Source organism: Seriola aureovittata, chromosome 9 (assembly GCF_021018895.1).
Source record: "Seriola aureovittata isolate HTS-2021-v1 ecotype China chromosome 9, ASM2101889v1, whole genome shotgun sequence".
In the NCBI taxonomy this organism is placed as follows: domain Eukaryota; kingdom Metazoa; phylum Chordata; class Actinopteri; order Carangiformes; family Carangidae; genus Seriola; species Seriola aureovittata.
The window spans coordinates 5,105,104-5,132,641 of record NC_079372.1 but is presented as its reverse complement, the minus strand read 5'-3'; the positions used below and the strand labels follow the sequence as shown (position 1 = coordinate 5,132,641).

At 41.7% G+C, this 27,538-nt stretch overlaps 3 protein-coding genes across 4 annotated transcripts; 1 reads left to right on the top strand and 2 right to left on the bottom strand.

The window, feature by feature from the left end:
- The first annotated feature begins 197 nt into the window (after nt 1-197).
- On the top strand, nt 198-13,971 carry zgc:158263 (ceramide kinase family protein). The gene is made up of 16 exons (XM_056385820.1): nt 198-310; nt 1,238-1,324; nt 2,475-2,626; nt 6,125-6,610; nt 7,999-8,094; nt 8,306-8,443; nt 8,596-8,724; nt 8,927-8,990; nt 9,093-9,238; nt 9,331-9,405; nt 9,529-9,681; nt 9,954-10,059; nt 10,772-10,875; nt 11,952-12,148; nt 12,226-12,542; nt 12,680-13,971. Exons 4-16 carry the CDS (start codon nt 6,487-6,489, stop codon nt 12,792-12,794), a joined length of 1,764 nt encoding a protein of 587 aa, XP_056241795.1. The 5' UTR covers nt 198-310; nt 1,238-1,324; nt 2,475-2,626; nt 6,125-6,486; the 3' UTR covers nt 12,795-13,971.
- A 141-nt stretch (nt 13,972-14,112) lies between these two features.
- Nucleotides 14,113-18,296, bottom strand: LOC130175373 (glucose-6-phosphate 1-dehydrogenase-like). The gene is made up of 12 exons (XM_056385821.1): nt 18,005-18,296; nt 17,235-17,272; nt 16,989-17,097; nt 16,685-16,902; nt 16,446-16,604; nt 16,228-16,353; nt 16,042-16,135; nt 15,754-15,940; nt 15,404-15,639; nt 14,729-14,805; nt 14,541-14,633; nt 14,113-14,449 (listed from the first exon to the last, which is right to left on the bottom strand). Exons 1-12 carry the CDS (start codon nt 18,161-18,163, stop codon nt 14,359-14,361), a joined length of 1,587 nt encoding a protein of 528 aa, XP_056241796.1. The 5' UTR covers nt 18,164-18,296; the 3' UTR covers nt 14,113-14,358.
- A 645-nt stretch (nt 18,297-18,941) lies between these two features.
- galnt6 (UDP-N-acetyl-alpha-D-galactosamine:polypeptide N-acetylgalactosaminyltransferase 6 (GalNAc-T6)) lies at nt 18,942-26,433 on the bottom strand. Of its 2 annotated transcripts, none has more exons than XM_056383915.1 (11): nt 26,157-26,433; nt 24,324-24,832; nt 23,552-23,724; nt 21,669-21,818; nt 20,852-21,086; nt 20,648-20,765; nt 20,340-20,540; nt 20,088-20,219; nt 19,876-19,977; nt 19,639-19,797; nt 18,942-19,497 (listed from the first exon to the last, which is right to left on the bottom strand). In XM_056383915.1, exons 2-11 carry the CDS (start codon nt 24,803-24,805, stop codon nt 19,384-19,386), a joined length of 1,866 nt encoding a protein of 621 aa, XP_056239890.1. In that variant the 5' UTR covers nt 24,806-24,832; nt 26,157-26,433; the 3' UTR covers nt 18,942-19,383. The 2 variants fall into 2 exon arrangements, with proteins under 2 accessions (XP_056239890.1, XP_056239891.1); XM_056383916.1 differs by lacking the exon at nt 26,157-26,433 and adding an exon at nt 24,939-25,009.
- Nucleotides 26,434-27,538: the final 1,105 nt, after the last annotated feature.

Sequence of the window (27,538 nt, the reverse complement as noted above, 5' to 3'; positions counted from 1 at the left end):
CACAATAACGACTCACATTTCCGGTCATAGAGTGCGTTTGGACTTCACAATAAAAGTCGTTACTCTTGCAGATGGCACATAGGCGTCCCATAAAACACTTTTATTTAGAAGAGTGCATTCACTTCGCTAACAACTCGGATGTTGTGCTGTGGACTACATTTCACACTTGATCATCTTGGATTCATTGGGCCAGGATATTCAAGTGAGGCTGGACCACCAGTAAAAAATCAGTTTACTGCTCTGGGGCTCCAAATACCCAGGTGCCCAAACACGCCACATTCACTGGCAGTTACAACTTTGGACCATCAAAGTAGGTCTTACTGAGTCATTTGTCGTGAGTTATTATTGTGTCCCTGTGGTGGGCTTGTGTTAAAATCTAGATGTAAGTCCTAAAAGAAATACTTAAATTGGCAATCAGTAGGCTACAGTTAGGATTAGCAGCTGATCTGCTGACGTATGTAGCTGGTTGCTATGGAGAGCCTCTATATTTTAGAAACTCGCTCCAAAATCCCAACATTCCACCCTGACACTGCAGGGGAAAGACTCAAATATTTCACTCGATTTGCACAAGTGATCGCCGAAAGAAAGACTCCCGCTGACCTCATTTGACCTCTGTTACTGTTTCACCGTGGGAGAATATAAACAGTTTAAGATCATTTAAAGAGCTTTTTTCAAGCCGTTTTCTTCAACGTCCTTCGAGGGAGAGAGTTCCAGAAACTGACTCTCATGCAATGTCAAGTTTGTTCAGAAACATCATGTAAAATATTAAATATAAATATATCTATCTGAGGACAGAAGTAAGCCTGCCCAATTTTAACCAGCTGCTGCTTTTAAAGCAAACACATATAGTATTGTTTAAGCTTCTTCTGGTAAAATATAGATATTGCATATTGTGTAGGTTTGCATTCAACATGCACCTTCAGTAAATTGTTCCTTTTAAAGAGAATACAGTTTCCACACTTATCTCAAGATGCAGCCCACATTCATTGCCAGTGTATAAGTGATTCATTTTGTTGTTGTTTCAATAGGCCTCCTCCTTAATGTGATATAACAGCAATGATTAAAGTAGATAAATTGAAAAAGAAAGAAAAAAGAAAACGATATTTACATACAGAGTAGAAACATGTCTAATTAAGGGAAACATCACTGAGCTCAGCAGGTTGAAGGGATTCAATGTTCAACAAATATAGTTATGTTGAAGGAAGTCCCATCCTAAACCTCATGCTAATGATTACAGATGTGTGATGTGTTTCCTCACATCCATGATCACAACTCCTGGAGGACAAAGCCCAGTAGGAGCGAGAGCAGCTCCAACACCAACAGGGTAAAACACCTTCCTTTTGCTGTCTGCTATGCAGACTCTAAAAGTGTGTATCCTGTTAGATTTGTTATGAGTTTGCACTGATTCAAAATATTATTTGGAATATTTTGTTTTTAAATGATTATAAGTGTAATTGCACATAACCTCAGTGATCACACCTGCTACATATATGTTCATGTAAGGAAAATCAAGCCTCACAAGCACATGTGGCAGAAAACTGTTGTGTCATGTTTGTGATGTTGGAACAAACAGGACACAACAAGTTACAGTGTACAACAGACTGAAAAGCTCATCATCCTGTGAGAGATCTTAAGTTACCCAACAAGTGTAGACATTGAAACTCCCTCATTGATGACATCAAATCTGTGTGTAACAGGACATTCATGCTCAGCAGATCTACTGTTGCTCAATAAAATCACTCCAAGAAGAACAAAAACAAAGATTATGATAAGCTAAAAAAGACCCAAATCATTATTAATCATCAATTCCTCAGAGTCTACACTAATGCATTACACAGTTACCCTAGTTTTGACCTGTAACACTATCTTGAACAACAAAATGTTTTGAAAGGAGACTCTCAGCCCAAGTGTTACACAAATTCAATTATATTTATAAGGCTGAATAAAAGGAAACAGCATTGCAATTTGTTTTGTTTTTTTTAAATATTTGTTCTATTTAGACTAGATACATTTATATTTTAATTTACATTTAATATTATATTTTAGTAATTTTTTGTTTCATTTGGTTAGCTTAGCAAGCAGCTTTAGCACTTCAAGTATCTCAGCTTTTCCTAGACTGAAGTGTATCTCAGCTCGCTGCCCTGCACCTCGCTCAGGAGAGAGATAATCTTAAGGTAAGATTTTGATAATCAATAATCACGGGAGGATGGTAAAGACCATCCCGTATATCGCCTTGCAGCCCAAGCATTATACAGTACAAGACATCTGCCCACAGGAGATTGAGCTGTTTTCCCTCACATCCTGTCGGTTCGACTTCACCCTGCCCACTGTTGCCATGACAGCCCAGTCGGATCATATCAAGTTGTTGAGATTTATTGGTTTTACCTGTAATTCCACGTTTTGGTGTCTCTGCTGGGCGCAGCAGTAACATCTGTCTTCATCTGTCAACCTACTGGTCGTTTGTCCTCCTGCAGGTCTTCGTGCACCGCCTGGATGGTGATGTGTTGTTTTGCTGACTGTGCGTTTGGTTGAGTGATGAGTAAGTTTGATGTGTCGCTGCTGTTCAGAAACCGACATGGTTGTATGAGGAGAGCTGTGGATAGAAGCGTGGAAGAGTGGAGTGAAGGTGTGTATGTAAATCTTAACTCTTTCATTCTTTAGTTCTTGACAAGTTTGAACTATTTTCATCATGAAGATTTTAAGGTTTTAAGCCTTTGTTATCTAGATCAGTTTTAACTCTTTCATTCCTTAGTTATTCATTTTTAGTGTGTAAGCAATTTTTGGTATTGTTGACACTTTGAAATTTTTTTTTTTTATTTAATAGAAGAAAATACTCCTTTTCCTTAAACTAGAAACTATTTAAAAGTGATTCTATCTATTTAGTCAAAGTTGTCATAACTTAATGACAGAGAAAAAGTGTTTCTGACAGAGTTCCAACAGGTATTTCCTCAGTTCATATGTCAGTATAATGACAGAAAATATCTGAAGAGTTTTCTACTTCTGAATACAAAGTTCTCATTTTCCATTAAGTGGATTTTGAAGTGAATAATGTCAGTATGCTAACTGATGAGCAAGTTAAAACTTGTATTAGATGTATGTCATAGCGTGTTACTCTGACTCCAGCCACTAGAAGTCAGCAGTGCACAGTTTTAAAGTGCTCTGATCATGTTAATTTACTGTATGAATCTCACAGCCTGCACTTATTTGAGAAATGTACTGTATTTGATGGAACATTTAATTCATTCATGAGTAGCAGTAGCAGTACTATTTGTAGCAGCTTTAAAAATACTGTGGTAGTTGCATAAGAAACAGCAGAGAATCTACAAAACATAATAATCCTCCTTATAATTAATCTCATAAAGATCTTAAAAAGTCCTGTTAGCAGTTATTACTGACTGAATAATAGTCATTAAGATTTTCAGTAGCAACAGTTGTGTCATAATCAGGATAAAATCTCTCACAGCTCATAGATGGATTAGTAGTTATTAACTAATTGCATCTTAATCTTTTTGTCCAGCAAAAATAAGTCAAGTTTCCCTTAGTAGTTTGTGACTTTGCAGAAGAAGGAAGGAGGTTTAAGGACTGAACGTTCCACTTGAATCCTTCTCACTGTTTCTCATATACAGAATTTAATGCCTTTTAACAGAGAAAAACATCCTCCACAATTATTATTGGTGAATTATTTTTAATTTGGTTATATCTCAGTATGAACTGAATTATTGCACATGGTGAGTTTGTCAGTTTTTGGTGTGTGTGCTCTACTGAGAGCAGTATTAGTTACACAGTCTGACAGCAGCTGGAAGGAAAGGCCTGCAGTATCTCTCCTTCACACAGCGAGTACAGCAGCGTGTCCCTGAAGGAGCCGCTCCGTGCCCTCAGAGCGTCCTGCATGGGGTGGGAGATGTTCCGGGTGAAGGGGGCATCCCAGAACAGAGCCGGCCTTCAGTCTGTTCAGTCTATTCTCGTCCCAGCAGACCACAGCATAGAAAGTGGCTGAGCGCACTGTTCTACTCCAAAAGACCTCAGTCTCCTGAGCAGATAGAGTCTGCTCTCTCCTTTTTTTTTTTTACAAAGTCCTGTCCAGTCTATTATTCAGGTGAACACCCAGGTACTTGTAAGAATCCATGATCTCAATGTCCATTCCCTGGATGTTCACCGGGGAGTGTTATAGCACCTGCCGAAGTCCACCACCAGCTCTTGGGTTTTCCCAGCGTCGATCTGGAGGTGGTTCTGCTGGCACCAGTCCACAAAGTCCTGGGTCAGTTCTCTGTATTCCCTGTCATGTCCATCAGTGATGAGGCAGACAGTTGTTGGTTTTCAGAGAACTTTTGCAGGTGAATTAACAACAACCAAAGCAAGTCATACAGAGGCATTCTGCGTTCCCAGAATTTATTGCTCCTGTCTGTCCCCAGTGTTAAAAAGTCGTCTCCTATCATGCCCCCTTCCTCTGGAACGACCTCCCTGCTGACATCAGACTGTCTGACTCCACTGAGGCCTTCAAATCCAAACTTACTACTCATCTTTATGCCTTAACTTTCAGTTAGCTCTTCATTCTTTCACAACTTCAGGCTTTGAACGTGATACTATTCTACCAGCGGCGGGTCGGCCTCAGTCTTAATAAATCAGTTAAACCAACAGTATAGTCCATGTTGTCCTGCTGACAAGATTACTGTAAACTCTCTGAAACTCACTGCATCATTCTGTTTGTTTATTCCCTCAAGTAGCGTCCAAGGCTGTTTGCCTCTCTCTTTCTTCTCCCTTCCGTCTCTCCAGGTCTTCCTGCCTCCGGACCTGCGACTGCAAACCACATACCGCCCCCATAATCCTGCTCAACACCTGCTATTATAAACTATTATTATTAATAGTATTATTATCATCATCATCATCATCATCATCATCATCATCATCATTATGATTGCTGGGAATTGTTTGCTTTTTGTAATCAATATTATAATGAGAGCGGTCCATACCTGCTCTATTTCAGAAGTACCTTGACATCATTTCTGCTGTGATTTGGATCTATATACATAAATTGACTTGACCTTTGACATAATGTGGCCAGCTGTCATTACAGGAAGTTACATGTAGCAAACCCTTTACATGGAATGTGTTCATTAAACAGGTGACAGGTCAATCCCAAAGCCTGTCAGTCAGAGCAGGGTATAAACAACACGTCTTTCAGGTTTCTCAAAGCTGAGCATTAAAATGACAAAGTATTTTATATTTTCTTTTTAAAGATCTGCCTTATTTAATTTTAGCAGTTCCGAAATTACCACGTCAAAATTTAAGAATCAAATGTTTTTGCTTTCTGTAACTGGTCAAATCTTAAAGAGGTGACACGAAGGTCAAGTCCAAGTCGAGTGAAGGCCTCATTTTGTGACTTCACTTCTCACTCAAGTTTAAGTCTTAAAACTGTGACAAACTAACAAACAAACAAAAACCCAGACAAAAAACAGACTAATCTGATTAGTACAGATTAATAGCCCCTCAGTTTGTTGTCATTTGGGAATCTTTTTATTTGGCACCTTCCGCCTTGAAATTAGAAGACATACATTAAAAGATCTACTTTTTATATTTTTTGAAATATTTCACAATATCATAAAATTTTCAAACATATAAAGAAACTTTTGGTGGATCAGGTGAGAGGTTGGAATTTCCCCCGTTTTTTCCCTCATCAGATTTTATTACTGTTGCTGTGTTTTTTTACTTACTGGTTGAATGTGAAGTGGACGCCTGCGTTTCACATCCTCTGGCTTTATAACTGTTAAACTGAGCAACAATTGAACCGTTGTTATCAGTATGTGAAGCAAACTCCACTGAAATGATGAATAAAAAAAGTACAAATCTTGGGAAAATGTAGGTTAAGTTCAAGGACAAGGAATAAAAATGAGAAAGATGAGAGAAAAAGGACCACATTTAAAAAAAATAAAATAATATTAGTAATTCTCAACTTTTAAATCTACTTTCTCTGTACCTGTATGGTTTTCACAGCTAAGTTTGCTTAGAGATATCACCTGTCACTTTATCCTATTCATCACACCATGCCTACACACACACACACATATATATATATATATATATATATTATTGTTTATTATTCAATGTGATTTCCATTCTCTTACAGTCACCACAGGCACTCGATACTGGCGTGCTATACTTCAGCTAAACCACTGGTATCCAACCAGCATTGCAACATGCAAATCGAGCAGGTGTCACCAGGGAGGGACTGCGGTGGAAACATGTTGAGAATAACTCCCATGTGGCGAATAAAAAGCTCTTCAGCTTCACTGAGAGGAAGATGCAGACTCTCCCGTGTCAGAGAAAGACACCGCCGGGCTGTTAAATGGCGAGGTCAGACTGGCAACCCGCTGCTGTGTTTCTCAGGGATGTAAAAGTTACGGTGTAATAAAAAAATGTGACTTTAAAAGTTTTCTGAGAAGCGGGAAAAAGAGCGACGTTGCGACTGAGAGCGGCTTTCTCTCCCAGATGGAGACAGACCTGAGGCTGGAGTCAAGTCTGTGGGTCGGGAGTAAGAGACACCGGGCAGTGCTGACAGGCTGGTATTTCAACTGGACCGAGGTAGATAAGAAGAATCGCGATAAGAAAACAAGTAGGTGGCTCCGTTCTCTACATAACATCAGTCCATCTCTAATACCTATTGACACAGCGTAAATGAGAGCAACACAAAAACATCCGCAGTGTTATTACTTCCTATTGTTTTCCTGCGCTTAAGTGAAGTTACGTGCGTGTATAGCAATAATAAATGCGCCCATTAAACGTGTTGTTGGTGCGCAACACTTTGTTAAAAGCCACAACTTGTTTCCTATCTGCACGGAACTGATGACAGACAAGAGCGTTTTCATTAGATGGAAGGGGCCTAGAAACATCCGAAACACAACAGTCTTTATCACGCTCCTATTATTCCTGACTGTTACAGGGAGGGAGCGCTTTAATTAAGCTCATAGCTGCGTGCAGAAAACGTGAAGAACAAGTTGAACAGCACCATCATGAAAGGCAAGCTGCTGAGACAGTTTACTGAAAACAAAGGCTGGAGAGGACACACGCATGCACACACACACACACACACACACACACACACACACAAGGCTCAGGCCTTTAATATAGGGGTTTTCACATCACTTTCAAACTTAAGAAACCAATTGTCTCCAACGTGTACGTGTGTTGCTGATACAGACGCAAAGGGGAAAGAGGTGTTGATGTAAAAACGGAAGTGTTCCCTGGAATCTGTCCTTTCTGCGCAGAGAAACATTATGTGTTTTGTTTCACCCTGTCAAAACAACATACTGCTGAGAGATTTTAACACAATATACAGAACAGGACTTTGACTATGTTGAAAATCAATAACACTAAAACACAGACCCAAAGAAGTCACAAAGATGTTTTACACACTTTACACAATCATATTATGTATCATCCAAATCACTCTTACACAGTCCAGTAACTGTAAAAAAATCTTGGCTCCAAAACGTTATTTTCATAACCAGAGCTTTCCTAAGGCAGACATGACTTAAGTTAGACATGTGTAACTAATAATAATGGGGATGGTCCCACTCCCTTTAGGTGCGCCGAGGAGCCAACACACACAAAGGGCCTTTTTCACACCAGTCATACAAGGAAAACCACCGATGTTACTTATTACACCAACAAGCTCTGTTCTGTTCAAACGTCCCAGGGAGCCATGATAGTGTGACAGGACCCGGACCCTGAGACTGAAGCAGCTAAAGTGAATTTGGCCACAACTTCATTATTGAAATTTCTAACTGTGGCATGTCAAATTAGAACCTATGGCTCCTACACCGCTAATAAGGGTACGGCCATTACTCATGTCTTAAGTTACACCTGCACTTTAAATGCTATCATAAGTGAAAAATATCTGCTGTAAGGAAGACCTCCCAGCGGTTCAAATATTCTATCATCTGTATGCATAGAAGCATGTCCACTGAGGTTTTCACTGTGTGTTTGTCGGTGTGATTAAAGTCTCAGTACCTGTGGCGGAGGTGGTTGGAGTGGAGGAGGGCCGGGTGGAGATCCTGCCCCAGAAATCGGTTGAGGATAAAGACAAAGACTTCACAGGTGGGTTCTCGTGGAAGACTCTCAGGTATCACAAACCCAAGGCCACAGTCAATGCTAAAGTAAATAACAGCACAGCCTGAAGCACCGCACATCGTTCGCTGTTCACGCTGAGATGAAAACGTTAATAATTTACATAAAAGTGCATATTAGTCAAATGTGTGGTTTTACAGTGTGGTTTCTTTTCTCTATCTACTGTACCATCCACCCTTAGTTTTCTATGTGAAGCGCAGCAGCAGTGGGGGATCTTCTGGGTTGCTATGGAGACTGGGCCGGACCCAGTTCAGCTGCCCCAGTCGGGTCCTCAGAGACCAGTGGACGAAACATCTAAGGACTGCTCTAAAAACGCACAGTAAGGGTGGAAAATGAGACAAGACACTAATCTGACATTACAGCTCAAATGTCCTCTGAATGTGTCACGATACGACTGTTAATGATTCATTGTTTTCAGATCCTCCTTCTGCTGCACGTCAGAGCACGTAATGTTTTAAATGTATATTTCAGGTCCATTGCGCCCACACAGACTGTTGGTGTTTATCAACCCCTTTGGAGGGAAGAAGAAGGGAAGAAAGATCTACCATTCTCTGGTTGCCCCTCTGTTTGAGCTGGCTGGTATCAGCTCTCATGTGATAGGTAAAAATCTACGAAAACTGTGCAACATTTCTTTTTTAAGAAAAGATGAATTAGTTACTGATGCAAAGACTGATGGTGCAGGTGCTCGATGCTCCTCCGGTTGAAGGCTTATTTATGTCTGACAGGTGGCAATTCACTGACCTACTTCATTTAAAATGATTGAACTGGATTTGCAGTGTGAATGTAATCATGTATTGTTTAGTGACTGAGCGGGCAAACCAGGCCAGAGACCACCTCCTGAAGAAAGACCTGACGGGCTTTGACGGGTAAGAGCCAGTGCAAACACCGTGGCACGACAGCATTATAAGAGCTAACCCCGCTGGGAGGTGCTTTCACAACAGAAACTCTTGTGTGTTTGTTTATAATAGTGTGGTGTGTGTGGGCGGGGATGGCATGTTCAGTGAAGTGCTTCACGGTTTGATCGGGCGGACTCAACAAGAGGCAGGCCTTTGTGAGCACGATCCCGCTGTCACTTTGCAGCCTTGCCCGCTTCATATTGGCATCATTCCTGCAGGTAATGACACTGTTATTAAGAATTCACAAAGCGGCTGGAGGTAGATTTTGGAGCTGTGATGCACACATCCTGTTGTGTTATATCTACTGCAGGATCTACAGACTGTGTGTGCTATGCCACAGTGGGAGTGATCGACCCTGTCACTTCAGCTTTGCACATTGTCATTGGTGAGGAAGTATTTCCGTTAAAATAGAACATTCTTTTAATCAGCATTTGTTCATTTTAGAAATCAACATATGATGAACGATTTTGTCAGCTTTGAGCTGCTCATTTCCCACAATGCCTTGCAGGAGACTCTCAGCCTTTGGATGTGTGTTCAGTTCATCATGCCTCTACTCTGGTGCGCTACTCTGTGTCTCTGGTGGGCTATGGCTTCTACGGGGACGTACTGGCAGAGAGTGAAAAGCACCGCTGGATGGGACCTCTCAGATATGACTATTCAGGTGTGGACTGATGATTCATTCAGAAAATATTACGTTAGATGCTGTTAGATAATCTGTATTTATTCTTAGCTCTTGACATAGAAAGTCATCCTGAAACTATCACTGACAGAGATATATCTCATCTACGTTAGAGATGAGAGAGCTTCGTCTGATGCATGCCTTTCTTTTTTTGTCACAAATCACATTCCCCTGAGTTTGTTCTTTTTTAAAATGTTGTATATACACCAAGCTCTGTGCATTTTCAGCTAACCCGAGTGCTCTCCTTTGCCTAGGCACGATGGTGTACCTGAGCAACAGAAGCTATGCAGGCATAGTTCAGTATCTGCCCGCAGACCCGCTGCTCTCCAGCCCCAGAGATAAAACACGCTGCCTCTCAGGGTAAAACCATCACAAGAAACTACATAAAAAGGCTATATACACAACAGAGACACTCAAGATAATACTACCATACACATTTTCTGATGTGGGTGATGTTTTATCACCATAAAACCTTCAAACAGCAACTGTCTGGGTTTGTGGGAGTGTTTATCTGCTGTGCAGATTCTACTTCTTTATTTTGTCATAATGTGACACAATCATGTTTTTATGTAATGTCTCCCCATGAGTCTCAGTTTTGTTTATGGCAGTTGGGACTCTTATAATTGCCCAAGTGACTCATCCTTTATAATAACAGTAGTAGCCCATAGTAACATATGAGCTCCGAGAAATTACAAATGATGATTAATGAGGAAGGGAGAAAGTGTGCCTGGGATTAGTATCCTTATTATTCAAGCGCAGATTCACAGTTTGAGACCAGTAACTGCTACCACCTGTAGCAGGGACTCAGGTGTTGGGTTTACCTTAAGAAGGGTAGAAACCATGGCAAGAGGAACTTGATCTAGATGAAAGGTGAGCCATGGTCTCTTGTTAGAGTGTACAGTGCCTCGATCTTTCTCGGAGGCAACTGTCAGCAAATAGTTTATGATGCTCTTATGACTGAGTCTCAAGGGCGAGGAGCTTGTTATTTCACAGACTTCAAGCAGAGTGAAACCCTTTGTGTTGTGTGTGTGTGTGTATGTGCGTGCGTGCGTGCGCGTGTGTGTGTGTGTAGGTGCAGTGTGTGCTCCAGAAGCACAGAAAGACTTTTCCCCCACGCCGCAGATTCAGGATCCCTGTACAGCTCCCACCTCAGCCAGTTCAGTAGTGACTCAGAAGGTAATAACATAGACACGTATGAAAGTCTTGCATTTGTGTTTCGTATGTTTTAGCTCAGTTAGCACAAATCAAGTAGTATTATTAAAATTCTTTGGCCTATGACCCCTTAAAATGAAGCTATGGCTAATTGCAACTACTTATCAGGTTGCACACTTGCAACAGTGTCATTCTTCCTTCTAAGATTATTTTATCTGTTTATTTATTCATTTTATTATTTATCCAGGACGTAACAAAAAAACATGTAAGGATTAGAAAATGTGAAAAAAAAACTGGAACAGAAATCTGATTTTTCTACTCCCATCTCCTATTAACCTTCTCATGACCACTTGGGACAGTCCCCATCCAACTCCTTTACAGTACTGCCCACACACAAAGTATACTGAATGTTTTCAGTGTGTAAACAACTTGCAGAGATTTGAAACTTTATTGAAATAGGCAACAAATCACAATTATTATCATCTCATTAAAAAAAAGTTATTCTATTACTTTTGTAGGGTAATGCAGTTGAAAGCATAGAGAGATGTGAACTGTCTGGATTGCAGGACCACACAACACTGCAACACTGACAAACAATCACAGCAATGCTAACATAAACCAATGGTTGCCTGAAAGATAAAGACCACAATCAGACACAATCTAAACCAGTAAAGCCTGTTTTGAAAAATAGTGAGCAGTAAAGCCGTAAGAAAAAAGTAAGTGAACCCTTTGGAATAACCTGCTTTTGTGTATAAATTTATCTTAAAAAACATTGTTTTGTTATTTTGTTTTATATTTTGACCTGTTAATAAATCCAAGTTTTCAGGTTTTCCACCTGCACTGTAAATGTTTCATGGGCGTGTTCAATAAAAATGCCAACGATTGTAATTGCTTGTGTGTCATTAGCTTAAGCACATAGTGTTTGTCTACACTTGTGGTCTAGATGAGCATCAGGACCCATGTTATGACCAATAATGCAGAAAAGCTGGTTAATTCCAAAAGGTTCACGTGCACAAACAACAGTATGGTCCTTTAAGAATGATCAGTGATGTCCAGTAGGTGCTGGGATCATCATCTCTCTTCTTCTCTTATCCCCCCAGGCGAGTGGGTGAGTGTGGAGGGCAGGTTCAGGTGTGTGTCTCTCACTTGTATGTCCAGCTCATGTCCCAGGAGTCCTCTGGGCCTCTCTCCCTCTGCTCACCTGGCGGACGGAACAGGGGACCTCATCCTGGTATGGGACACTCACCCGCTGGGCTTCCTCAAGTTCCTCTATAGGCACACGAGCACACAGGACCAGGTATGGGCACTTTCACAGCAAAACAAAACCAGGACCAGGAAGTTTACAAACTGCTTCACCCAATCTCCTTTCCTTAGTTTGACCTGCCGTTTGTGGAGGTCCACAGAGTGAAGGCTGTTCGTTTCTCCGTCCCCTCCGGCAAAGAGGAGGAAGCGTATGAAGAGATTGTGGGGCAGAGCGGTGGGATAGAGGAAGAGGAGAGAGGTGACGTGGAGACTGTAAGCAGGAGCGGCTCTCAGCAGCACCTGGCGGAGAGAGGCACGGGGCGACAGATGACAAACGAGCAGAAAACGGCGAATCCCTTTCTGTGCGGCCTGTGCTGCAGTAAATCTCCCTCTGTGTCGGTGTGGAACTGTGACGGAGAGATTCTGCCTTTCACCGAGATCCTCTGCAGGTACGCGAGTACAACCGTGCATGTTTTATTTTGCGCAATCTCAGACCGTATCATCCTCCCACTGTGATCATGTGTTTGATTGAATTGAATGAATCGTGGCACATTTTTTTTAACCGCGTGGACTTCCCCCCTCTCAGGATTCATGGCCAGCTGGTGCGTCTGTATGCCAGGGGCATCGAGGATGGCACAGCCGCGCAACACTGCAGCGAGGAACGTGACAAGTGTGAAAGGAGATGCATCCTACACAAATAGTCTCACCTAAGAGAGAAAGAGGGAGGCGAGGCTTAGGGTTTGGGATTTACAGACATGTGGCCTGTCATGGCCAAAGAGTTCCTAATATTTAAGGTACTTTCATAGGTTTTTCTCATTGCAATGATGAAGAAAGATTATTTATTCTTAAATCAGTGTGTGTGTGTTCAATACTACTCCTTCAAACACTATAAAAACTTACCTGAAGTGCAGGTTTTTTTTTACTTATTCAGTCCAGCACTGTGTACATTGTGTGTATGCAGCTTTTTTTATGTACATTTTATTCATTTTCACTTGAGGTTCTAGAGAATAAAATCATGGTAAATGACACACAAAAAGTGTCTTTATACAATAAAAAGACTGATCTGACTCTTTTTATGCTTTATTGTTGCCAGCATTAGATTTATCAGCACAAACAGCTTCCTTTGTTTTGGACATAAACACGTGTGCAGTAGTTTTTTTTTTTTTTTTAGTGTCATCCAAACTAAACTGAAACTCCATTATTTGATTACTGCCTACAGTGAATGAAAGAGCACACAGAAGAACAAATGCAATAGTTTCAGAGAAGTTGTTTAAACAAATGTTCTTCTTTGCTCCACTTCCCATGGCCCTCCAGGTCCTGGCAGGATGGAGTAGTTTATGATTGATCAGAGTGAGCGTTTGTGTGCGTGTGTGTGTGTGTGTGTGTGTGTGTGTGTGTGTGTGTGTTTTCCCAGCTAGGCCGCGCACCTGGTAGAGACAGACATATGTGGTAAGAAACAGTCTGCTTCAGGAAGTTGAAGGCAATTTAGTTGAAAAGCAAACTGAAGTTGAGACGTTGACAGACATTGTGAGAGATGAATCTTTACAAAATGTTATTAACAGTTATCCACAGTTTTCTTTTTTTAAATTTGATTTTAGCGCAAAACCCTTACCTGGAAGTCGTTCTCAACTGAGACGGGACATTTAAACGTGCCTCCCTCACAACTGACTGTGATTAAGAGATCCACCTGTTCAAACCAGACCAACAAGCCCTCCTGGTGTAAACACTACCTGGTGTGGCAGCTTTATGCGCATAGCGCTCAGTGTCATGGTTTAGTGATGACTATAAACACTGACCTGCTGATTGCACATAACAAACTGATACTCTTAACATTCAAGTGAGTTTAAATATTGATCCTTCACTCACTGGATCTAACAAGAATCAGTTATGTAAGTAAAGTCTCCACTTACATAACTGATTCTCCTGCTCTACAAGTCTCACGTGTTCCAAGGACAAAGTATTAGGTGTTTAAAGGTGTTTAGGTGTTTAAAAAAAAAAAAAAAGATAAAAGTGCAGGCAGAAGAGTGAATGATGATTTATTTAGATTTACAAGTGAAAACTCAAATCAGCCTGTTACACTTATGTTTATTTCCACATCCATTTCTTGTATGATTAGGGATCAAAAAAGACAGACAGAGAAATCAAAATCAAACAAAGGCACAGAGATGATTGCAGTAAACTTTATTGTCTGTAAACTTTTTGACGTTGGTGTTAATGTGTTCGTCAGTATGTGAGAGTGCGTGTGAATGTGTGTGACAGAGGGCATCATGCTGTGTGGGGCTGCACCCACTTGTATGTTCCCTCATAGCGAAATCCCACCCTCTTCATCAGATCGTCCGCCTCGCTTGGACCGCGACTGTGGACACAACAAATGGAAGAGAAACTTAATCACTTTAAAGGATAATGTGCATCATGTGTTTACTTGCGTCTCATCAAACTGATGTTACCTTCCATATGTGTAAGGTATGGGGTTTGTCTTCTCTCCTTCTATCTGGTGAAGGAGGTGGGTGAAGATCCTCCAGGCCTCCCGCAACTCATCACTGCGACAGGAAGAGGGAGAGTTCAAGTCAAAATAAATAAACCAATGAATAAAACATACATTCAAACAAAATACGAAGAACATGATCTAACCAACCTGCGGACAAAGTGCATCTGATTTCCACAGAAGACGTCTAGTATCAGTCTCTCATAAGCATCTGGGAGCTTCACATTCTAGAGGAAGGTGGCAGCTGTTAAAAAACTACACACTCAATCATCTACAGTGTTTTAACTCAGTAAGCTTCCCTGAGGTAATCTTTCTGCTGGTAGATACTGGAAGATGTTCCTGTCTATATAAACCTCTGTTGAATGATGCACCGCAGCATCAATGGGAACATTGCTCTGTATCTTCTGTCAAATCATTTCTTAAGACTCACATTTATTGCATGGCATTTATTTATTGAATGTTGTTTTTATTTTATACTTTAGTTTGGATTTTTTTTATTTGCATTTCTGTTTTTATTGTAAAGCACTTTGTAACATGGTTTTTGAAAGGTGCTATATAAATAAAATTTATAATCATCATCATTATCATTATAATTATTATTATCATTGCATTAACCTGTCATATAATTGTATTGTTGCCAGCTTGGCAGGCCTTTATTTGGACATGATAGGAATTATGCTGACATGATAAACTGTAACTTACTTCAAGGATCAGTTGATACTATCTCAACACAAATAGTTGACAGTAAAAAATATATATATATATATTTCAAGGCCTGAATGATGGGCCACAATGGATACTATGAGTCCAGTGAGCCTGTAGCACCTTGTATCTGCTCCTGTAAGTGAGGTCCAGCTCAGTCTCCTGTGGGCTGAAGTAAACCCCTGGCCTCTTGGTCATCATCTTCAGGTAAATGGCTTCGTCCGGCTGCACCCGCACCACCAGCTCGTTCCTCTGACAGCGCTCACCAAAGATGTCTCCTGGCACGTCGGTGAACTGCAGACGCACCTCCGCCTTCCGCTCGTTCAGAGCTTTACCACAGCGCAGAATGAAAGGAACCCCTGATGGACGGGCGGATGGTGCAACGACAGACATGAAGGGTGGAAAAACACGACGAGCTGCCATAAAACAGCATAAACAAGGAGGAGGGATTTAAAAAAAACATTTAGCCTCACCATCCCATCTTTCATTCTGAACGTAGAGCACTGCAGTGGCAAAAGTTGGTGTGCAGGAGCCTTTTGGTACGGTGGGGTCATCAAGGTAACCCAGCTTGGAGTGGCCCTCCCCTTCAGGGTCCCCCACATACTGGCCGAGCACCACGTCTGGCACTGCAACGGGAGCTATACACTTCAATACCTTCACCTGCAGCATTATCAAAAAACACAGGACAAAAAAGTTGCAATGATGTGGATGATCTTGCTATTGAAGACAAAAAACTCCTGGTATCCAACCATCTGTATTACCTTTTCATCCCTCACATCATCTGGGCTGGTGGATGCAGGTTTCTCCATTGCAACCAAACAGAGCATCTGGAGGAGATGGTTCTGCATGACATCTCTATTAGAGAGATAGGGCTGGAATCAGGCTCTGGTGTGACAATGACACTGTATCCAGTGTTTTCACCTTGAACTTTATGTAACGTCTCTCACCGAATGATACCAAAGTCATCAAAGTATCCTCCGCGGCCCTGAGTGCCAAAAGGTTCCTTAAAGGTCAGAACCACACAGGACACGCTGTTCCTGTTCCATATTGGTCCAAAGATGCGATTTCCAAACCTGGAGGTGAGAGCATAAAACCTCATATATGACAATGTTTAGGTTTATACCGGTGGTAAAGTGCTTGGAAATGTGTGTATGGAGCGTGTTACCTGAGCACCATGAGGTTCTGGACCATCTCTTTGCCCAGGTAGTGGTCAATGCGGTAGATCTGGTCCTCTGTGAACAGGGAGGACAGGTGGGCTGACAGCTCCTGTGAGCTCTGGAGGTCACGACCAAACGGCTTCTCAACAATAACCCTGTTCCAGCCTCTGTTTTACAAACAGCTGATCAGCACCACGCAATCAAACAACATGTCAACCATTGTTTTTACGGACTGGAGGATACTTACTTGTGGCTCATGCCGTGGGCCCTGATGTTTGTGCTGACATGGTGGTAGACGGTAGGTGGCAGAGCCAGGTAGAAGAGTCGGTTGGCATCACCCCCCCCAGGCAGAGATAACAGATGGGTGTTGAGTTGGTCGAAGGAGCCGCCGTCGTCATACCTGCCGCTCAGGTAGGAGTTCTTACTGAAGAAGGCTGAGAGACACTCACTCTCTTCATCAGTGACCTGAAGAAATGTTGTGCGATGATTCACGGAAACACTCCCCAAACAATTAATAATCTCGTCTCAGATAGCATACAGGGACGTACTACCTTCATGTGAGGCAGACATGCTGTCTTGATGTCCTCCACGGTTAAGTTAGACCGGGCAAAACCCACAAAGTAGGTGTCATCTGGGAGGAGGCCATCTCTGAACAACCACCTAAAGCAGGACCAGAGTCAAAAGCAGTGATACAGAACACCAGCCAAGGGTCAAACTCCTCATAACACAGGGTAGTCAAACAACTTCAAAGCAACTCTCGCCTTCGACCTGTGTATGAGAAGCAATTCTCTACTCACCACAAAGTTGGGTAGATTTTCTTTTTAGCGAGATCTCCCTGTGCAAAAAACGCAAACGAAAAGTAGATCTGATCATGAACCCTCTACTGATAATCACAATGGCTGTGAAGAATCAATCAAGAGTCCAAAGTGTAGGCAAACTTTAAAAAATAAGTGGACACAGTGATGTGGAGCGATTAGATCTGTTGAGTAATGAGAGAAAACGCCAACCAGAGAGACTCTGAAGGAACTTTGAACACACCCTCTATGCAGAGCTGTGTCTGAGACTTCAGGTAACATTTAAAGAGATTACTGGTACGGGCAAAATAGAGAAAACAAAGCCAAGAACAGTCAAGCAAAAATGCTTTTGCTCCAAAATCAACCCCTTCTTTCAATGCTTCACAAAGGAAAAAGTAGATGCAGCACATTTCAGCCAACATATGCTCATTCGCTGGCTTACACACGCTGATTAGCAAACACATACTCCCCAGTGAACTGATCTCCTGTGAGGCTTTGTGTCACCTCTGTTGGGCCTGCCACTTCAAACATTCCTCTAAAGTTGTTTTTCAGTTTGAAATTGAATGCAAATAGAAAAATAGTTGACTGAACTGACCCCAGCCTCAGAATAGACTGTAGACTTTTAACCTTGGCCGTTTTTGTAATGTCTGAAACGGACAGAAAATTTCTGCAGATCTTTGTTAAACTGCGTTAAACGGAAACTTTCAAATTTTAGAATAGAAGAACAGTGGTCATTCTTGTCATGATGTAAGATGTTCAAAGGTTGTACTCACAGAGGCTCCCAGGATAATAAATACATGTGTGTTGGAACAAGTGGACTGCTCCTCTCCGTAGAGCTCCTTCCTGAGCTGTCCAAACACCTCAGAGCGAGTCAAAGGCTCAGTGCTCATCTTCTGCCCCATCTGCTCACTCCCTACTGAGGCCACTCTCATTCCCCTGTGGCTACATGACCCACACAGTATGGTGAAATTTCAGTTGTCATCCTTGCTTTGCAGAAACACTCCATGAGTTAATACTGCCACCTACTGTTGCAAAGAAAAAATGCCATCATGTCACTGCTTCCTCAAGCTTTGTGATATAAATACCCTCTTTTCTCCAGCAACTATTGTCCAGCAGGTTGGTAGTACTCCTGCACAAACTCCATCAGAACAGGTTTGGCAACCTGGAAGAAATCCTGCTTATTCACTTTAACTCACGATTCAGGTCTATTGAGACAAGGCTGAAAGAACATGCTAGGAATGTTCCTTACTCCTGAACCACACCTTGGATAAATGTTGCGCAAACATTAACTGTAACCGAGAGAGTCATACGGCTTTGTTGCAGACAGAATTCTTATCAGTACATAACCTCTGGCATAACAACTTTCACAGTGTTATAAAATGAGTAATTAATATGTTTCCACATAGGCAACTTCATGCCACTCTGGCTCTAAATCCGAATGATTTAATATGTGTAGCATCAGTAACCACAGCAAGGAGTCTGAGTGAATCATTCTTTCAGGAAAGACTTGGTAAATCATTACTGAAAATCACTCGGCTAAAACATAGAAGAAAATTCTAGTTCTGATATAACATTAGAACTATACATGTACAGTAGTAAATAACCAGGAGAGATCAAAGTTGCTGGTCATAACTCAGATATATTTCACAGTTTTAATGCTTTTCTGGATACTTAAAAAAAATACTTTTTCTACAATTAAAATCATTCATCTGACACAAAAAAGTAGGACTTTTATTTAAAAAGACAGACATCTTTTACACTTTAGCAAGACTTGTGCACACTGTCACATTTTACCATTTGTTGTCTCTATTTAGTGATTTTCCAAGTGGAGTGTAAATTCACTGAAAGATCATTGCAGTTCACAGCCACAGTCAGTCATGAACAAGCTGCAACTCTGTCATGTCCAGAGTCTGTCTGAGTATCCCCAACCACCTTCAAATGTCTTTCCTGAGTTTCCATCATAAATAAATTTAAAACAAGGTCAACCCGAGCATCTTCAGCAGATGTGAATGTCTTTACTTTGTCCTCCATCTTTATCTCTCCACTCAGTATGTCCAAATGCCCCAAGCTCCATAGCATGAAGTCCTACGGATCCATGTAGAGTTGGCTACAAGGTGTCCCCAAGAGGTTACCTGCTGGGCATACTGGGAGGTCAGCTGAAGGTCCAGTGCTGGTAGATGTCAGCAGCATTACAGTGGTTCATCTGAATCTGGCCTTCTTTCAGCTGTAAACATTTCCCACTGCTGGGATTCTTCAGAAGGTTTTCCTGCAAAGTATCATCAGAGACAAAGAGAATCATTGCAGAAGCCCAAATAATATATACACATACTGTAACACTTATTATTCAGCATACAGTGGTTAAAGGAATAGTTTGACACTGGAAAATACCATTACTAGCATTCCTCACCTCAGTAAAGACCCACTCCTGTTGTGGTGCCAGACTGGTGCCCTTCCCCTTCAGCTGGCAGAGCTCGATCTTCACCGGCTCTTGCTGGGACGAGGCATGAAGACACAGCTGCTTTCCGATGTTATGACGCAGCTCCTTACGAGTTGTGTATTCAAAGTACTGGAGGAGACATTCATCCAATCAGAGACTCAAACTTCACCAGAGAGCTCTTAATTTCACAAGTGTAAGTCACTGTACCTGGTTGCCTCCCATGTTGTGACACTGGTACATGATCACAGGTTTACCTCCGTGGTTGCTCTCTCCAACGTCCAGACAGGTTTGAGATCCTGAGTTTCTGATCTGGTGCAAACACACACACACACACAATCATAGTAAGTTGCAGTTAATCAACACGTGAGGTGTGTTATGTCATTGACATCTACATGCAGACAAAGGGAGACATGACTTACAGCTCCAAATTTATCTGGCGTTAAGTCTGGAACAAAGGCCTCTGGGTAAACTGTGTTTAGGTACCAGGTGAAGTTCTTGCACTGCAGCTTATCTCTTAGTTTCAAACGATCAGAGATGTCCCCATACTTATGCTGTAACAGTGAAGGAAGTTGGAGAATAAATTCTAGTCAAAACTGTGGGAGAAGAAAGGTGATAAATGACACTGTATCCATGTGAATTTAACATTTGAACTGTCAGAAGTTCACACTGACCTCACTGGCCATAACTGCAGCATTCTTGTTGCGGCGATAGTAGATCTTCTTGTAGTCATCCATCCAGACCTCAGCCAGGCGCACCTGGTTGCGAGTGATGACCTCTGTGCCTTTGGGGAAGGTATGGGGACTCTTGGTGCGGAAGACATGGCCCACCACAGAACAAGGGATGATTTCTAGCTGCCCCCCACACTGCCACACCTGTCAATCACATTTGACACAGGCAGCAATTCAGACTCTAACTTGATGATAAGCGGGATAGTAGTTCAGTAATATGTGGAGCTGTGGGAGTATAGATAAAGACTGACCCTGAATGACATTTCCACATTTTCACCGCCCCAGATCTCCATCTTGTCATCATACGTTCCGATGTGTTCAAAGTACTTCTTTGAGATTGAGAACAGGCCTCCGGCAAAAGTAGGTGTTCTGAAATTTTCACAGGCAGGTACAAAAGCTTTAGGCACCTAAATGATTCAGGGCGCTCTAAGTGAAACCAACGCAGCACTTCTTACTTTACAGGGTAGGTTTCATCCTTGCGCAGCTTCTTTGCATCCTCGGGGATCGCCTCCCAACCGAAAGTCAAGCTCCAGTCAAAGTTGCCTCTGTTGAAAGCGCGGTTGGTGGACACAGGCTTGTTGAACTGAAAGGTGTTGAGGTCAATGGTGCTGATCTCTGGACTAACCACAGCAGTGGGTTCTTCAACAATGCGTGCCAACAGGGGCTCTAGCCAACCATGGAAACACTCACCTGTGAAGGGGAAGAAGGAGAGAGATCACTTCATATTTCCTTCTTAACCTCCGTCACATAAAAATTAAGTTACTGCCAACAATCAGAATCAGGTGTAAAGATTGAAGAACTGAGTATTTAAACCTGCAGGTAAAGAAAATCTGTAAAAGATTACTCTGTAAAAGTAAATTAATATAAATATCAAACAGAATTTTGCTTAAACAAATAAAATCGATTATGTGCCTCAAATCAGGCTTTCCTTAAACACAGGCACATTTTCTGGCCTAACACAGATGTCTCAGGCATGCTACAATTAATCTTCTCTAACATGTTGTGGCTGTAAAACATATTTAGATTTTATGGTTTATTCATCTTCAGCAAATGTTACTGATAGGTTTATTAAGTACTGTGTGAAAGTGAAGAGAGTTTTAAATTGTCCCAAAACATGAATGGAGACATGAATGGTGTGTTAGATTACATTTTTGGATGAGATGGGAGACAACACATTCACATCTAACCCTAACACACAGATGCTTGGGTGTTCTTTGTGTGTTTGTTTGTTTGTTTGTTTGTGTGTGTGTTTGTGTGTGTGTGTTTTCTTACAGTGTGCGTCGAGAAAGGTGAGAATTTCTCCCTGAGCCAGGCTGGCACCCAGCAGCCTGGCTGTGATGAGGCCCTTCCTTTCCAGCTGCCTCACTACTCGGACGATCTTCAGCTGACGCACATACTCCTCCAGTTGGATCTTCAGGTGCTCTGTGGAGATGCAACTAAATTATCATGTCTGTCTCAACTTGTCTTCGTTTAAAACAAAAGCTTTCCAGCTGAAAATGTTATCTTAGTTGAGTTCCAGTGTTGCTGTACTCAGGGTAGACTCTGGTTACGGATGGAAAAGAACACACTTTCTACCTCACCAAACGGTGAGGCGCGCTTTGGTCAGAGATTCGACGGACATATTTATATCTGAGAGGCATTACCAGAACAAAAGGCAATGAAGTGGAAACATTGCTGGTAAAACTGGGTCACACTTCCCTTCGAAGGGTAATTACAACCACAATGCACGCCACGTGCCTCATAAAGTTTCAGTCTGAGTGAGCGAACCAACCATGTGTCATAGCGTTATATCAGAAAGGGGAAGTTTGGGTACAGTAGGAAACGTCTAAATACAGCTGAAGGTAACGGCACGTTGGCTTAGGAAAGGATATAACTGACAAATTCAGCCAACATGAAAAATTACAAAGGCTGACGATACGTGTAGCAGTGTGAATCACTTATTCTTATCAGTCAAAGTCATTTTTATACCTGCCTTTCTCTGCAGGGCTCGCCAGGCTAGTGTCAGCTTGTAAATAGAAAACTGATAAATTAAGACATGTGATGACATGTTTTTCTATTAATCAATGTCAGTACATCAACTGCGATTGAACTTTTTTTTCCCACTTTTGGTACCAGGAATGACATGATGTGACACCTAAAATATTAGCTAGTATGGCTTGAAACCCTCCAGTAACCCTGGCTTGCATTTTTAATAACAGTGGGCTCTAATGGCTGAAAAGAAGGCATCTCTTATCCATCTACGGGTAAAATATTTTAGCAATTCACTGTTTTGTAACAATCATTTATAGACTATATACACAAGATTTCCCAGAGTGAACTGTTTTCTTCTGGCAAAGATGTAAAGTCGGAACACTTAACACGTTGGATTGTAAAATACAGAGTGTCATTCTTGTGTATGACACTGTTGTGTAACAGGAGTTTCCTCTGCTGTTTAAACCCCACCTTACTGCAACTGTGTGTGCATGCTACTAAAAATCCCAAACTAACAGCTTTCTATGCTATCTTATCAAAGCTCACGCCTAACTGTGACTGGAATGCTGCCCTAAAAACTCTGAAGGTCATTTTAATTAATATATTACTTATAACTTATTTTTTCTCAGTCTGTGCTCTGCAGCTGTCCTCTGCCTGTATCACATTTTATCACACTGGAGATTTTCTTTCATATTGTTTAAAAATGTCTACTCATCGTCTAACTTTACTATGAAACACACCCCTTTTACAGTGAGTGTAGGTGTCAGTACTATAGGAAGAATGAGTTTTTTTAATCGGCATTAAATACATTTTCAATATTAATGGCAAGATAAAGTTACAAGTTTATGTCAAATGGAGTATTATGAATGAATTGTCTGTTCTTTTCTGCTGTTCTCTGCAGGTTTTAATTTCCTGGAATGTAGTACGGGTAGTTCTCTACCTACTCTGCTTGTCTGTGAAACTTTACTGAAACTTTAACTTCACCGCACTCAACAGCTCTCCTGTCAGCAGAACCACTCAGCCTACAAAATTTTATCTAATTTATGTGCCTACATAAGAGCAGAAATAAGAAAGAATTTAGCGTTAAAACTGAAGTCCAGTCCCCTCTCACTGTCACCCAGCTCCTAAACAAGCTCTTTTATGGTCTGCTGTCAGCGAATCTTCCAGTATGTTTTAGTGCATACCTGCAGTGCTGGCGTCATCTACCAAAATGATCTCTTTGAGCAGGACAGCAGGAGATGAGTGGAGAACACTATAGACCGTCCTGAGGAGGGTGGACCAAGCCTCATTGTGGAAGACTATAATAACACTGGTGGTGGGCAGAGGTGGACAGCGACGAAATTTCCTCTCCACACACCTAAGCAAGTTGTGGCACATGGAAGTACATAGAGAGATAGGGAGAGAAGAAGAAACAGCATGAGAGTACAGAGTGTGCACAAGTGAGTGGCATATCTGATGAAAAGTAAGTCACAGAAGGTCTTGCAAAGCCTCGTATAATAGACCATTGTTTGCAGATATTCAAGGTCTGCTCACTAACACTTTAAATAGCTCAATGCGCAAACAGTCAGCTCATTTCAAAACCACTTGAAATAGAAAAATGAAATAGTTCAAGGCGTATCAAGCCCGTGACAGGTTAACAACAAACATTTACAGTGAGTGAAAGTTTTCACAAGAACACAGATAATGTCACAGCCTCAATTATCCAGGATCCCGTCAGGTGCATGATGCTATACTACACTCAGTGTTTGTGGCTACATTCAGATTAGAATATGTGATATTCCAGTATAATGGTGAGCTCAATATGAAAATACATGTAAATAATTTACCACCCTGAGGATGACCCTGAAATGCAGGAAATTATCTGCTGTGCTGTGCACGTCAGCAAACGCGTTGATAAAACAGTGATTAGTCCAAACTATCTCAGATAATTCTGAACATAAGAGAACATGCTCTTACTCTGGAGGCCTTGTGTCAACCCCAAGACTTCGGCTGAGTGAGATACGGTCACTGGCAAACTGGTTGAAACAGTGACGTGTCATGCCCTCCTCCTTCTCCTTCTCCTCCTCAGGGGTCATATGTTTTTTTTGAAATGCCACCCCACCAGCCCCGGGGCTTCTGGGGTCCTGCGTTGGTCTCTCCAGGTGAGGCTTGAGTTCAGCCTGTGTATAGAAGCCAGTTGGGCAGTTGATGTCCTGGGTGGGCTGCTCTTGTACTGGTGGTGGCTGCGGAGCTCCGATCTGGAAGCCAATGTTGTTGACAGCCTTTCGGACCATGACTATCACCTTGTCCTTCTTGTCCACCAGCTCCTGAAACCAGGGATCCCCATCAGGTGAAGAGCCAACATCCCTCTGGAGAACCACTAGGACCACCATGAACAGCGTCCCTCCAAGGAGCGCCAGTTTAAGAGGAGACATACGCCGGCGTAGAAACAGCCGCATGTTTTAGAAAGGGTGTTGCTCCCAAGGCTGTTGAAGACAGAAAAAAAAAGAATTCCCCAGAAACTGGCTGTTAAATGTTTGTGAACGTTAACCGAGGGTTTCAACCAATCACTGTAAAAATCAAAACCCCAACCTTTACTCGCTATACATTCAGTGAGTTACTCCTGAGGTAAAAAAGACAACAAGCAAGAAAAAAATATCTCAGACCGGTTTGTGCGCCTGTGCAACTGTCATAGCAGCAGGTAATCTAGCCAACCTGGCTCCTCCCCTCCCTGTCTCTTTAGGAAACAGTCCCACAGGACAGGTGGAGAGAACAGAGAGGAGAGTGTGAACAAACACACCACACCTCTAAGTATACACCTTAATTCACCTTTTCTGGCCACAGTCCTCCAGGACACACGTGGCTGCAGATGGGCCGTAACACACTGCCGGCTCAACCTGCAACTCCCATGCCAGTTAATAAGTGACACAAAACGCCCTGCTTGGACACCTGCTCCAAAGACACCTCACCAGTAATGATCAGCCGTCATCCACGACAGGAAGTGGTAGGAGCTTGCTACATGTAGCATGACAGGACAATATAGGTTCACCCTGCCTTGGCACAATAACAAGCTGTTTCCTGCTACATGAAACAGAATATCATTGCAATGTGGGACATCTGCGTGATCTTAGGTGATCACTGTTCAGTTAGACACACTCTTACTTGGTCATAATTAATTTACACCATTCTCAGGCCAGCCTCCCTCATGAGTGATTCAACAGGACACTGTTTTGGTGTTCCAGAAAAGGGAAACCACCAGAGCACACTCTACAGTTGTCTCTGGTGGGCAACCAGTTAGTCGAGTTTGTTGTCATCACAGTTCGTACAAAGGAGGGGGAGAGGGGGAGGAGGGGGGACAAAAAATATTCGATCAAACATAACTTCGTAAATTAGGTCAATAGTATGTGGACATGTAAATCCGGATTGTCCCATCAAGCCAACATTTAATATTTTCAGGATGAGGATATTTGTCAGGATTATCATCTTAAAAAAATTACTAAATACCAGCAATTCTCTCTACAGCTTGAAAAACATGAAGCAAGAGTTGACAAACTGCGGTTAAAAACATAGCCTACTGACACTGACAAATGAAAGAGGAAGAGTTGGTTGCAAATATCCTGCTTTCATTCAGTCGACGTACAGCCATTCAAAACTCTAAACATCATACGCACAAGCCACGTCTTATTTAAAAAAAAAAAAAAAATCACATATTATACAGCTAATTAACAGTCAGTCTCACAAGTGACGCCAAGACGCCATAGAAAGATGGATATTAATGGGTTTCAACCTCTTCGAAATGATCCCACTTACCTAGAACTGTCGAGCACTTGTCGGCTACACCTGTTCCGGTTGACTTGATATGTCTTTAAATCTGTGGAAAGTTGCCAAACGAGCAAGCTGCAGGTTTCTCAGTTCCGTGAAGTTGTCAAACTGTTTAGTGCGAACCCGGACACACCAGCTCAGCGGCCTCTCCACTTTTCCTTTGAAGTGGACAGGTGCCATTTGTTGAAATGATTAGTTAGAGTCCCCTACTGGCGGCGCACGCGACTTAAACTGAGTTATTCCCGTGCAGCGCATTGAAGACGACTTTCAGTGAAAACAGAGCACAAGTTCCTGTGTTGAAATATCATACAGTCCGGAAAATGACAATACGTCACAGATACACACATGACATATATACATAAACATACAAGACGTGTATGTAGTTTAAGCTAACAAAATAAAAACAAATTCTATACATTTTTATACATTTTAAATGTATTGGACTTTATACCTGGCTAACTTGATATTTTTAGGTTGTAGCAATAAAAGAATAGCTGGGATATTATGTGTTTGTTTCATCATTTCTCATTTTATAACAATTTCACAGTAACAGCAGAAGTTCACTGCTCCCAGCAATAGTGATAACCCAGAATTTGGGTTGTTTTTCGAGCACTGGAATACATACATACATACGTACACACACACACACACACACACACACACACACAGTATGTATATATATATATATATATATATATATATATATATATGTTTGTCTGTGTGTCCGTGTGTGTATGGCCTAAAAATCACAGTGTAAAACACTGGTATACTAATGCATATTACAGACACATTACAGGTTCCTGTATCATGAGCCTATTATAGTAACATTAGTGCTTTTTCATCAGGGATTAGGAGGAATTTATGTCCTTTAATTAATGTTCAGCATAGAGTGCTGTAAGTGAACATTGCCATTACCTCAACAGAAATCCATTATTCATGTGCAAGCAATTAAATACTCTCTCCTGTATCACCCTCTTGAAACTGTAGACTGACTTATTCAGAAGAGGAGAAGGAGGCGTCTCTCAGGTTACTGTCACAGGGAGAAATCTTGATTGCAGGCTGCTGATTGACTTGAGATCTAAATTAAAGCCAAACTAAAACACCACTAAGCAGGCTAAAGCTGTGTTGTGAAGTAAACTCTGTGAAAGAGAGAAGAGAGAATGAACTTGCTCTTGAATGTCACTCAAGTCACAGTCTCAGCGTTCTGGTGTAAATATTCAGTGTGATTTTCTGAAAAATCAATATTCCTATATATATTTCAATAGGTACAGTAGATTGTGCCCCAGTTCTCTGTTTTTAATATGAACTTTACTGTTCCACTGTAGAGATGTGAGAGAATCCACTGAAAACAACAAACAAAACAAACACAA